Below are 12220 nucleotides of genomic sequence, written 5' to 3'. Positions count from 1 at the left end.
AAAGAGTACTTGCTCTTTGGAAAGCTGAAATTAGAATTTTCCTGTTCCTTTTTTCTTACAGCATGAAGAAGACTTTGAATTACGGAAAGAACTGATTGGACAGGTGATGAACCAGCTTGGACAGCAACTTGTAAGCCAGCTGCTTCACACGTGCTGCTTCTGTCTCCCCCCATACACCCTACCAGATGTGGCCGAAGTGCTCTGGGAGATCATGCAGGTTGACAGACCGGTAAGATTGTTCTCATAATCTTTTTAAAGGGTTAGGGTTAGGGTTAGTCCCTAACCCTAACAAGTCCTAAACAGTTCCTTGAGAGGCTGACTATAACTTTGAAACCAGTTCTGTTGTATGTTCGTGGAACCTGATTTAGGTATATTGCTAAGTTTAATTGTTAAATGAAGGGGTCTATAGAAGGGTTCTTGAAAATATGTTTGTGTCACTGTCATAGGGTTTATTTATTACCAAAAGTGAATACTAAGCATTGAATTCAGCTATGTGGCTGGCCAGTGGGAAATTTGTTCACTTGTGAGAGATGCCCATATTACAGGTTATTCAAGAAGTGTTAATTCGGGCTTCCCTGGTGATGCAGTGGTTGAGAGTCCACCTGCCAATGCAGGGGACACGGGTTCGGGCCCTGGTCTGGGATCCCACATGCCACGGAGCGGCTGGGCCCATGAGCCATGGCCGCTGAGCCTGCGCGTCCGGAGCCTGCGCGTCCGGAGCCTGTGCTCCGCAGCAGGAGAGGCCACAACAGTGAGAGGCCCACGTACCGGAAAAAAAAAAAAAAAGAAGAAGTGTTAATTCATTTCAGGTTCCTTAAATAGCATTATATGATTCCTTGGTAATAAATCTAGCCAGAGCATTTGGAGGCATATGCATATAAAACTAGCCTACAATCTATAGCTGGATTTGTTTCCCCTTTGGATTTATTTATATCCTGTTTCAGTTCTTGAACCAGGTTCTTTATCAGCTGAGCATGCAAGTTTTTTTTAGGCTATCTAGTAATGTCCAACTAATTTTAGTACTGGGCCACATGATTATAGATCAGGTTGTGTGTACTACATGAAAGTTTTGAGCATAACGGTAGCATATAGTGTATAGCCTGTAAATTATTTTTTTAAATGAGGTTTATAATTTGTAATATTAATATAAAAGCAGTTCAGGAAAGTACACAGTTGGACCTAATGTGAGCTGACTTGATTGAACCACAGAAATCCAGATACATAAGTATCTTATAACTTTTAAGTCCATGTACATCTTAATGTTATCTCCTATTTTATATCACTGATTGCAGTTCTTAGCCTCAATTTCAGCAGTTTCACAAAAAAAGAGTACACTTTCACTCTCAGACCCTAATGTTACTGAGCCAAAAGTTCTGCCTAGTCTTGGATTTGTGTGTTCATGTCCAAAATTCAATGATTAGTGTAAATTGTCTTAGGCATATGCATTACTTGATCGTTAGCTCCCTCAAATGAAAAGCAATCACATGTAGGGTAGATGGTAGATGTGTAATGGATTTCTAACATTTTCTCTAGGTTTCTACTTCAGAAACAGCCCCATGAACCTTAACTTTTTTTTTTTTTAAATTATTTATTTGGTTGCTCCGGGTCTTAGTTGTGGCAGACGGGCTCCTTAGTTGTGGCATGCAAACTCTTGGTTGCGGTATGCATGTGGGATCTAGTTCCCTGACCAGGGATAGAACCCGGGCCCCCTGCATTGGGAGTGCGGAGTCTTAACCATAGCACCACCAGGGAAGTCCCCTCCATGAACCTTAATTCTTACTCATCAAACTCTGTGAGGCTCCTGTGTGACTTTGGTTTCATCAAATAGCTCTGCAGTTTTCCATTAGCTCAAGTGCTTCAGGAATGAATAGTACCTGTAGTTCCCTTGCTGGCTGTTCACGACACCTGTTCCATTTCAATCTAATATAGTAGTATTTTTTGTTTTTCTAAAAAGTATTCTGTGAACCCCTGGGGACCAACAAGTTTATTCCAGACATTGTTGATAAGAGAAATAAAATTTCCATACTCTTACTTTTAAATAAATATACTTGGTTTCCAGGTAACAAAAAACTTATTATGTACATTTAACCTTACAAAAAATTTTGGATTTGTAAGCATACAGGTAAGGGCTAAAGAAGAAAATGAGAGCAGCAATTTCGGGCAGGAACAGAAACCAAGTAGCCCTGTGCTAAGTTTACTATGTACCCACTGAATTGCTAAATTATTTTAAAGTGATTGTTAAAATAGATAACCAACAAGGACCTACTGTATAGCACAGGGAACTCTACTCAGTATTCTGTAATAACCTAAATTGGAAAAGAATTTGAAAATGAATAGATACATGTATATGTATAACTGAATCACTTTGCTGTACACCTGAAACTAATACAACATTGTTAATCAACTATACTTGATGTAAAATAAAAATTTTTTTTTAAAAGTGGTTTTCTATAAACACCAACTTAAAACAGTTTTTGTAAAGGAACTCTTACATAAATTTAGGTTGTCTATACGCTGTAAACTGATTGAAATCGTAACTAAGGATATAAGTCTGAAGAAAATTAACATTCTTGAGCACATTCTCAATCATACATTTTCAAAGTTCAACACAGATTCTTCAGTAGAAGATGACGTACCAGCTTTGTCTCTTGACTTGAATATTTTGAGAAATAATTGATCTACATCAGTGTGTAAGTTTAAGGCATACAGCATAATGGTTCGATTTACATATATTGTGAAATGGTTACCACAGTAGGTTCAGCTAACATTCATCTTCTCCTGTGGACACAATAAAAAGAAAAGAAGGAAAAAAGGGAAAAAAAATTCTCCTGTTGAAAACTCATAGGATTTACTTACTTAACTAGTTCTTATTTATCTTATAACTGGAAGTTTGACCTTTTGACCACTGCTTCCAATTTCTCTCCCCCCACTTTTTGCCTCTGGTAACCACAAGTCTGATTTCTTTTTCTATGAGTTTTGTTTTGTTTTTCTAGATTCCACATATAAGTGAGATCATACAGTGTTTGTCTTTCTCTAACTTATTTTGCTTACCATAATGCCTTTAAGGTCATCCATTTTGTCAGAAATGGTAGGATTTCCTCGTTTTGTTTTGTTTTTTTTAAATAAATTTATTATTTATTTATTTATTTTGGCTGCGTTGGCTCTTCGTTGCTGCATGCGGGCTTTCTCTAGCTGCGGTGAGTGGGGGCTACTCTTTGTTGTGGTGCGCGGGCTTCTCATTGCAGTGGCTTCTCTTGTTGCGGAGCAGTCTCTAGGCTCACGGGCTTCAGTGGTTGTGGCATGCGGGCTCAGTAGTTGTGGCTTGCAGGCTCTAAAGCACAGGCTCAGTAGTTGTGGTGCATGGGCTTAGTAGCTCTGTGGCATGTGGGGTCTTCCCAGATCAGGGCTCGAACCCGTGTCCCCTGCATTGGCAGGTGGATTCTTAACCACTGTGCCACCAGGGAAGCCCAGGATTTTTTCGTTTTTTATGGTTGAATAATAATATCCATTGTGTGTACCACATACTGCAACTTCTTTATTCATTCATCCATCCATGGACAGTTAGGTTGTTTCCATGTCTTGGCTACTGTAAATAATGCTCCTGTGAGCATGGGGTGTAGATATCTTTTCGAGTTAGTGGTTTTGTTTCCCTTGGTTATATCCCAGAAGTAGAATTGCTGGATCATATGGTATATATATTTAATTTTTTGAGGATCCTCCAAACTGTTTTCCATAGTGGCTGTATCAATTTACAATCCCACCAACAGTGTACAAGGGTTCCCTTTTCTCCGTACCCATGTCAGCACTTGTTACCTCTTATCTTTTTGATCATGACCATTCTAACAGGTGTTAAAATGATATCTCTTTATAGTTTTAATTTGAGCTTTTTTCAGGTACCTGTTGGCCTTTCGTATTTCTTCTTTAGAGAAACGTTTATTGAGGTCCTTTGCCCATTTTTTAATTGAGTTATTTGGCTTTTTGCTAGACTGGTATGGGTTCTTTATGTATTTTAGATACTAACCTCTTATCAGGTATATGGTTTGCAAATATTTTTTCCCATTCCTTAGGTTGTCTTTTTACTTTGTTGATGGTTTCTTTTGCTGTGCAGAAGCTTTTAGATTGATGTAGTTTCACTTGTTTATTTTTATTTTGCTGGTTGTGCTTTAGGTGTCATGGCCAAAAAATCATTATCAAGACCCATGTCAGAATGCTTTAGGCCTTTGTATTCTTCTGGGAGTTTCATGGTTTCAGGTCTTACATTTAGTCTTTAATCCATTTTGAGTTACTTTTTGTGAGTGGTGAAAGGCATGAGTCCAGTTTCTTTCTTCTACATGCGAGTATGCAATTATCCCAGCACTATTTATTGAAAAGGCTGTCATTTCTACATTGGGTATTCTCATCTCCTTTGTCAAGTATTAGTTGACAGTATATAGTTTAGTTTCTTACTGTTTTTGTTTTGGGGGATACTTATAGTTAACTCATGGGTCATTTTGGATGCCAAAGCTTTGTCAGTTAAGGGTTCATTCATGCTGTTTGCTTGTTTTTGTCTGAGTAGAATGTTGTCTTCTACTCAGAAGGAGCAACACTTGGAGAATTATGCAGTACTTTTTAAGCATTTATAGTGGAATATTTACTTTTGCTCTAGTCTATTGTGTTCATAAATTAACAATGGGAAAACACATAATGTAAAATATTTAGGTATAAAAAAGTTATTTTACAACTGAAAACTGTGACCAAGGCATACATCCTACTTAAGAAAGGCATGAAGAAAAATTAGAGCTTTTTCAAAGAATAACAATTCAAATGAAAATAAGAACCCAGAGGAAGTCTCTAGAATTTTGATTTTTAAGTTTGCTCCCACTCCCCTTCCTCTTCAAACAGTTTTTGTACACATGAAAGATATAAAGAGACTATGCTCAGATGTAAGTAAATTGTTTTAAAGAGCAACAAGAGGGACTTCCCTCGTGGTCCAGTGGTTAAGACTCCATCCACACTTCCATTGCAAGGGGCATGGGTTCCATCCCTAGTCAGGGAACTAAGATCCTGCATGCTGTGTGGCCAAAAAAAAAGAAAAAGAAAAAAAGAGCAATAAGAGTGAGCAAAAAAAAAAGAATTTTCTAACCCACAGAACAGGCAGTATCACAAAGGAACTGACTGGATATGACCCCTACTGAGAGAGGTGACCTTAAAATCCTTAAGATTCTGGATTCATATTACATGTATGCACTTTTTTAAATGTTTACTTACTATACTTTTTGTCCCTGCTCTTTCTGGTACCTGAGCTTTTGCTTTGGATTGCCTTTGATCTCTAAGCTCGACAGTTTTCTGGCAGCTGTTTAATTTTTAAAATATTACATAAGTTTAATGACAGAAACAGAACAATAGCTTTATCCAGAAGCTACTTCATTTCCAAGGTTGAAAGGCTCTGTCTGAAATGATGCCTGCTGCCCCCTTGAAGGGAGTCTAGGCATGCCTTTGTAGGCTGTTCCAACCCCCAGTGGGTTGGAAGGCCAGAAATAGTACTTCTTTTAAGTCCTTTACTTGCTTCCAAGTTTGGGGAGCTAATGCTACTAAGGAAAAAACCTGTGGCTTTTGGTTATCACCTGTAGGATCTCAGTTGAGTAAGCCCTGCCTTCTTTTAAAACGCTTCTTCCTCTTCTTTGTACAGACTTTTTGTCGATGGTTAGAGAATTCCTTGAAAGGTTTGCCAAAGGAGACAACCGTGGGAGCTGTCACAGTGACACACAAACAACTTACAGATTTCCACAAACAAGTCACTAGGTGAGTGATGATCAGCAGCAGGGGTATGCAGAAAAAATATCTTTGTTTTTTATACCACCTTAGTTATAGATATACCCAGGAGTATTTTTTTGTGTGTCTTTGTAAATTCAAAGTTTTGTGTCTGTTTAGCCTTGAATTGCACAAATTGGCATTGGAAACCAATCTGAGGGAAAGTATCACCATGCTGTACATGTGTGCCTCAGTTTTATTGTATTATACATATCCTGATGTTCTTCCAAAAGAACAGTGCGTTGAACAGCCCACTACCCTTCAGGAAATCTGTCTGTATCTTTTTAAAGTCCTTCCCAGTTCTTATCCGTATTCAGGGGTCAAGAATGCAGGTGTCTGAATAGGTGAAGCATTGGTTTTAAGATATTATAGAGTGATGTGGACTACAGTGAATTAGGAAATTTTTGCTGTGCCTAAAGATATTCAAATTCTGATTTAATTCAGGCCAACCAAAACATCTCTCTGGGATGCATTAGGCCCATGAGCCACTTGCTTACAGCTTAGTTAAAATGTTAGTTGTACATGTGTGGGTTTTTTTTTTTTAACTATAAACATAATAAACATTTTAAATATACCTACATAGTCTTCCTAATTACAGTTTTATAGCTATAAGGTGTTGATTGATTTCCTTATAGTGCCTCTATTAATTTTCATTTTTTCAGTATTATGGATAATATTGAATGTCTAGCCTTTTCCTTCTTTTGATTATTTTCCTTAAAATGCAATCACTGAATCAGAAGTTATGAGAACTTTTATGGTCCTTGATAGTATTAATGACAACAACTTAAATTGGATTTTGTAACTGTGTGTTACCTTCCTCTGATATTCCTTTTTCTGTGTAGAGTCTTTAGAATTTTGACTAAATTTTAGGCAATGGCTTATATTCATACAATTGTGAAACGATTTATAGGTCCAAGAATGAGTTGTTGCAGTGAGCTTGGAAATGGTGAAAAAGAAGAAGGAAAAAAATGCATTTGATGATACAGAAAAATATATAAGATATAAAGGGAAAAAAATAACAATTTTGTATAACCCAACTTGCACTTAAAATGTTTTTTAATTTTGATAAAATACATGCAAAATTTACTGTCTTAACCTTTTTTTAAAACCATTTTTAAGTGAACTGCTCAGTAGTGTTAAGTACATTCACATTGTTGTGGGATTAATTGCCAGAACTTTTTCATCTTGCAAAACTGAAAGTATACTTATTAAACAACAACTCCCCATATCTCCCTCCCTCCAGCCCCTAGCAACCATCATTCTACTTTCTAAGTTTGACTGTTCTAGATACCTCATATAAGTGAAATCATACAGTTTTTGTCCTTTTGTGACTGATTTAGCATAATGTCCTTAAGGTTCACTCATGTTGTAGCAGGTATCAGAATTTCCTTCCTTTCAAAGGCTGAATAACACTCCATTGTATGTACATATCCTATCTTATTTATCCATTCATCCTTTGATGGACATTTGGTTGATTCTGCCTCTTGGCTATTGTGAATAATGCTGCCATGAACATGAGTGTACAAATGTCACTTCAAGACCCCACTTTCAGTTCTTTTGGATGTATACCCAGAAGTGGAATTGCTGGATTACATGGCAGTTCTATGTTTAATTTTTTTTGCAGAACCACCATACTGTTTTCCATAGCAGCTATACCATTTGGCATTCCCACTAACGGTGCACAAGGTTCTAACTTCTCCATATCTATTTTATTTTTGTTGCCTGTGCTTTTGGTGTTACATTCAAGAAATCGTTACAAAATATAATATCATGAAGCTTTTCCCCTATGTTTTCTTCTGAAAGTTTTATACTTTTGGTCTTACATTTATGTCTTTGATCCATTTTGAGATAATTTTTGTATGTGATGTATGTTAAGGGTCTGACTTCATCCTTTTGCAGTTTTCCCTGTACTGTCCTTTTTTCATTGAATGGTCTTGGTACCCTTATTGAAAAATCATTTGACCATATATGTAAGGGATTTATTTCTGGGCTCTCTATTCTATCCCAGTGGTCTATGTATCTGTCTTTATACCAGTCCCATACTGTTTTGATTATTATGGCTTTGAATAAGTTTTGAAATTGGTAAATTGAGACCTCCAGCTTTGTTCTTTTTCAAGAATATTTTGGCTATTCGCAGTCCCTTGAGATTTCATATGAATTCTTTTTTCACTCTAATCCTAGGTTTATTCAACACAATCCTTTTATTCTACACAACAAAGTACAAACACGACATTATCTAAAATGCTACAAAGTTACAAAACTCAAAACAGAAAATTTATAGTACTGACTATACATTAAAAGCCAAAAAAGCAATGTACACGTTGCCAAGGTAACTGCATGACCACAGTGAATACCAGCACAACTGGGAGAACTGTGTTCATATGAATTTTAGGATAGATTTTTCTATTTCCACAAAAAAATGTCGTTGGGATTTTTGATTGGGATTACATTGAATCTGATCACTTTGTATAGTATTAACACCTTTAATAATATTAGGCTTTCCAGTGCATGAACATGAGATGTTTTTCCGTTTATTGGTATCTTTAATTTCTTTCAGCAACATTTTATAGCTTAAGTTTTATTCTTTTTGATGCTGTTGTAAATGAACCAACTTGTACTTTTAAAAGCTATTCTATTATATGTGATATATATATATATATATATATGCAAGCTACTTTATTATGAATAGTAAATTTCTGAAAAGGTATATAACTAGAACTTTTCATTTCATAACCTGTGCTATTTGCATTTTTTTCATGAGCAAGGTATGCTTTTACAATTAAAACCAGACCTAGTTTTTAAAAGGGAGAGAAAATTAAATGCTATCTTTTTTTCTGAGAATTGGTTTCTTGTCACTCTCCAAAATGGTTTACTTTCTTATTCGCAAGAGTTTCCAATAATTCTGTTAATGGTAAAATCCCAAATCTTTGAGTGCTGTTTTTTTGTAGTTTACTAAGTGGCCTAACTTCATGTCCCGGAAGTAACTGACTTTGGGCCATAGATCAAGTGACATGCATGACTTTAAAATAGCATGTGACTGCCTTCATGACACATTTTGCCAAAAGGGGATTTCCCCTCTACTAGGTAGGCATATATTTATTGGGATGACCTTAAAAAACTATTTTATCTTTTTTTACTATGAATCTTCCCAGTAGAAGTAATATTCTACCTACAAACTGTCTCAGGGGAAAGAAGTATAACAGTTGCTTCTCCCTGCTTCTGTTTTGCTCTATTTTATCTAGTGTTGTTCATTAGAAGGGCAGGATCATATTGACTCTAGATTAGAGCGAATGAGAGCCTGAGGAGAACCCTCAAAGGAGGACTGGGCTTAGAGTCAAGGCTGTTGGTTTGAATCTTGCCACTTACTGTTACTTTGCAGCTTGTTTATCTGTAAAATAGGGTTAGTAATACCTATCTCATAGGGTTATTGTGAAATACCAAGTGGAAATTTAAAGACGATCTGGTACATAGTAGGTGATCAGTGAATGTTAACTTTTTCCTTGGAGAAGAACCTGACAGAATGTCATTACATACTTGCAAAACTAGCTAGAGCCTGTCTCCTTCAGCTCTAAGGCAACCTCCCACACATTCTGGAATAAGTTTCCACCAAGCTCCTATTTCCTCATCCAGGCTAATATATGACAGGTAGAAACAAAGTGTAAGTCTGAAATAAAAGTCATGGACATTCCATAGTGTAAGGAAAATCTTGAGGCTAGGAAAACGAACCCAAATAATGTATTGCTTTGAACAAAAATATCTGTGATCTTTGTCCTGTGATATGGGACAATAAGGTATTTAACCATCCTGGACTACTTGATCTGTTACTGCTAAACAAGTTTTGCAGCTCCTCCTGTAGCAGGCTGTGACATAATGGTGGGAAATGAACAGAAGTGAGAGGTAATGTTGAGGTGCTAGAGAAAGGATTTGAGATTGCTCAGCTCCTTTTAGTAATTCTCTTTCTCTGGTATGTGTATTGCCCTTGAACCTTCTGTTCCATGCATGACTCAGTCTCCCTTTCGGTTTTAAGGTCCTGTTACTCCTGCCTCAACATGCTACTCTGTTTACCATCCTAGCAGGGAGGGTAAACTGGTTCAGTGTCATTTCAGCAAGTCCAAGCCTGTTTCTCAAATGGTACTGGTAATTAATTAATTTCCTGGCATTTTTAGTTGGCTAACTTGAAGAAAGCTGGAATTTTTCATTCTGAAATATCATTCTTGCTTTCCAAATACCACTAATCATGTCTAGAAGGAATTTTGCCATCATTTCCCATTTTTCTGTCTTGGTATTTATTCTGTGACGTATCACTTGCATGAGGATCTCAAGGTCAAAAGACACGCATAGGGAGCATTGACACTAGAATGGGTCAGTATGGGGGTGTCTTCTTGCTGAAGTCATTAGTTAGAGCTTGGTTACTCTCCATTATGCACATCAGATGAAAAGGGCTGCATTTCTCAGCGCACCACTAGGATTACAGGGCTTGAGAAATAGTGACCATAAAATTACTCAAAAGTATAGTGGAAGGCTCTTGGGCATATATCTGGAGAAAACTATAATTCGAAAAGATACATGCACCCCAATACATGGAATAGTGCAGTAGTTCATAGGAGCGCTATTTACAATAGCCAAGACACAGAAGCCACCTAAATGTCCATGTAAAGGTGAATGAATAAAGATGTGATATATACATAATAGGGTACTACTCAGCCATAAAAAAGAATGAAATAATGCCATTTGCAGCAACATGGATGGACCTAGAGATTATCATACTAAGTAAGTCAGAAAGAGAAAGACAAATACCATATGATACCACTTATGTGTGGAGTCTAATGACACAAATGAACTTAATTACAAAACAGAAACAGACTCACAGACATAGAGAACAAACATGATTACCAAAGGGGAAAGGGATCAGGGAGGGATAAATTACTAACATAGCACTGTAAATCAACTATACTTGGATTATTTAAAATTTTAAAAAAAGGGCTTCCCCGGTGGCTCAGTGGTTGAGAGTCCGCCTGCCGATGCAGGAGACACGGGTTCGTGCCCCGGTCTGGGAGGATCCCACATGCTGCGGAGCGGCTGGGCCTGTGAGCCATGGCCGCTGAGCCTGCGCATCCAGAGCCTGTGCTCCGCAACGGGAGAGGCCACAACAGTGAGAGGCCCGCGTACTGAAAAAAATAAGTTAATTTTTAAAAAAAGTATAGGAAGGATTGGGATGGTGGGACTAGAAGCCAGAAAATAGAACCTACAAAAATAGTGGCAGTTTTGAATGAATGAATGAATATAAATAAATAAGTGTAAATGAATATAAAAACAACCCAGAAATATTAAGTGCCGGGAGGACTGAGGCAGAAACAGAAAATAGTTCTAGTTTTTAAGGAGGTTTGTTTGTTTGTTTAAAAATCTATTTCTTTGGGCTTAATCACCAGGGACGCTTAAACATTTGGCTAAAGCGCTTGACACCAGAGCAGTTGCTGACAGGATTGGGAGCAGAAGCTGAGTTGATTCGAGAGATTGTGGCCTATCGCTCATTTCACCATGTCTCACCACAGTTCTCCTGTACTTGAATTTTGGTTTCAGTACTTTTTCTCATGTTACGAAAGAGGCTAAGAGTGGAGTTATCATTTCTCTTCCAGATTTAACCACGTTTTCTGGTTGAAGAAGGGTAGTATTGAACAACATGTAAGGCATTAAGATAGCAAAAGAATCTTGAGTCTCCAGCATTATCCTAAGTTTATCTCTTTCCTGTCGTCTTAGTCCCTTATAATAATACACCACACAGTGACTTCTCTGGGGTTACGTATCTTCCACCTTCGTGACATTGGGAAGCAGGAGTGATCGGGCTCACTCATCAAGGCTGCCTCCTTATAGTCAGTATTGATTCGGAAATAGAGAAATGTAGTGCTTTTATTGAGGCATGTTAAATTCACAGAGCAAATGGCAGAATTACAATAAAACTAGAAGACCTTCTTTACTTTCCTTACATTTTTAGGATGGAGGGAGACTGGAAGAAAGCCTCTGTTGAATCAAGTCCTAGAGTCTAAATCAAGGTTCTTAGTGATGTTTCAGACCTTATAATAGCTGGGGAAATCCAGACGTAGGCTCTTAAGGAGATAGCTCTTATTACCTTCTTTTATGTTGAATCACTGTTAGTGGTTCCCTCCCTAACTTTTAACCATTACAAGAAGGAGAGAGAGCTTTCTTCTGACATTGAATGCTAGGCTATAGGCTGTGCTCCCCGAATTTTTCTGAAGCCAAAGAGAGGGCCACAGAAGGGTGAGCATATTAGGATGTGCTTTCTTTTCCACTGTTTTTAGCTTAGCCTCATGTTCAGTTACCAAAAACTATTATGAAGACTGACAAAAAAAGAATGAAGCTAGCATCAGCTGGTTTCTTGGTGACAATCTTAGATAAAGGAAGCCTTTTGAAA

The 12220-nt window shown here is 37.4% G+C and overlaps 1 protein-coding gene across 2 annotated transcripts in view; it reads left to right on the top strand.

The window, feature by feature from the left end:
• TNPO3 (transportin 3) overlaps window positions 1-12220 on the top strand; it is an 82448-nt gene that overhangs the window by 66443 nt on the left and 3785 nt on the right. For both annotated transcript variants that reach the window (XM_007469700.1, XM_007469701.1), the window contains 2 exons: window positions 62-229; window positions 5669-5781. In XM_007469700.1, the coding sequence (XP_007469762.1) occupies window positions 62-229; window positions 5669-5781 (281 nt within the window). The remainder of the gene's footprint in view (window positions 1-61; window positions 230-5668; window positions 5782-12220) is intronic.

This window comes from Lipotes vexillifer, unplaced genomic scaffold (genome assembly GCF_000442215.2).
Source record: "Lipotes vexillifer unplaced genomic scaffold, Lipotes_vexillifer_v1.1 scaffold1329, whole genome shotgun sequence".
Lineage (NCBI taxonomy): Eukaryota > Metazoa > Chordata > Mammalia > Artiodactyla > Lipotidae > Lipotes > Lipotes vexillifer.
Note: the sequence above shows the minus strand (reverse complement) of the source record. Positions and strands in the feature narration are given on the sequence as shown.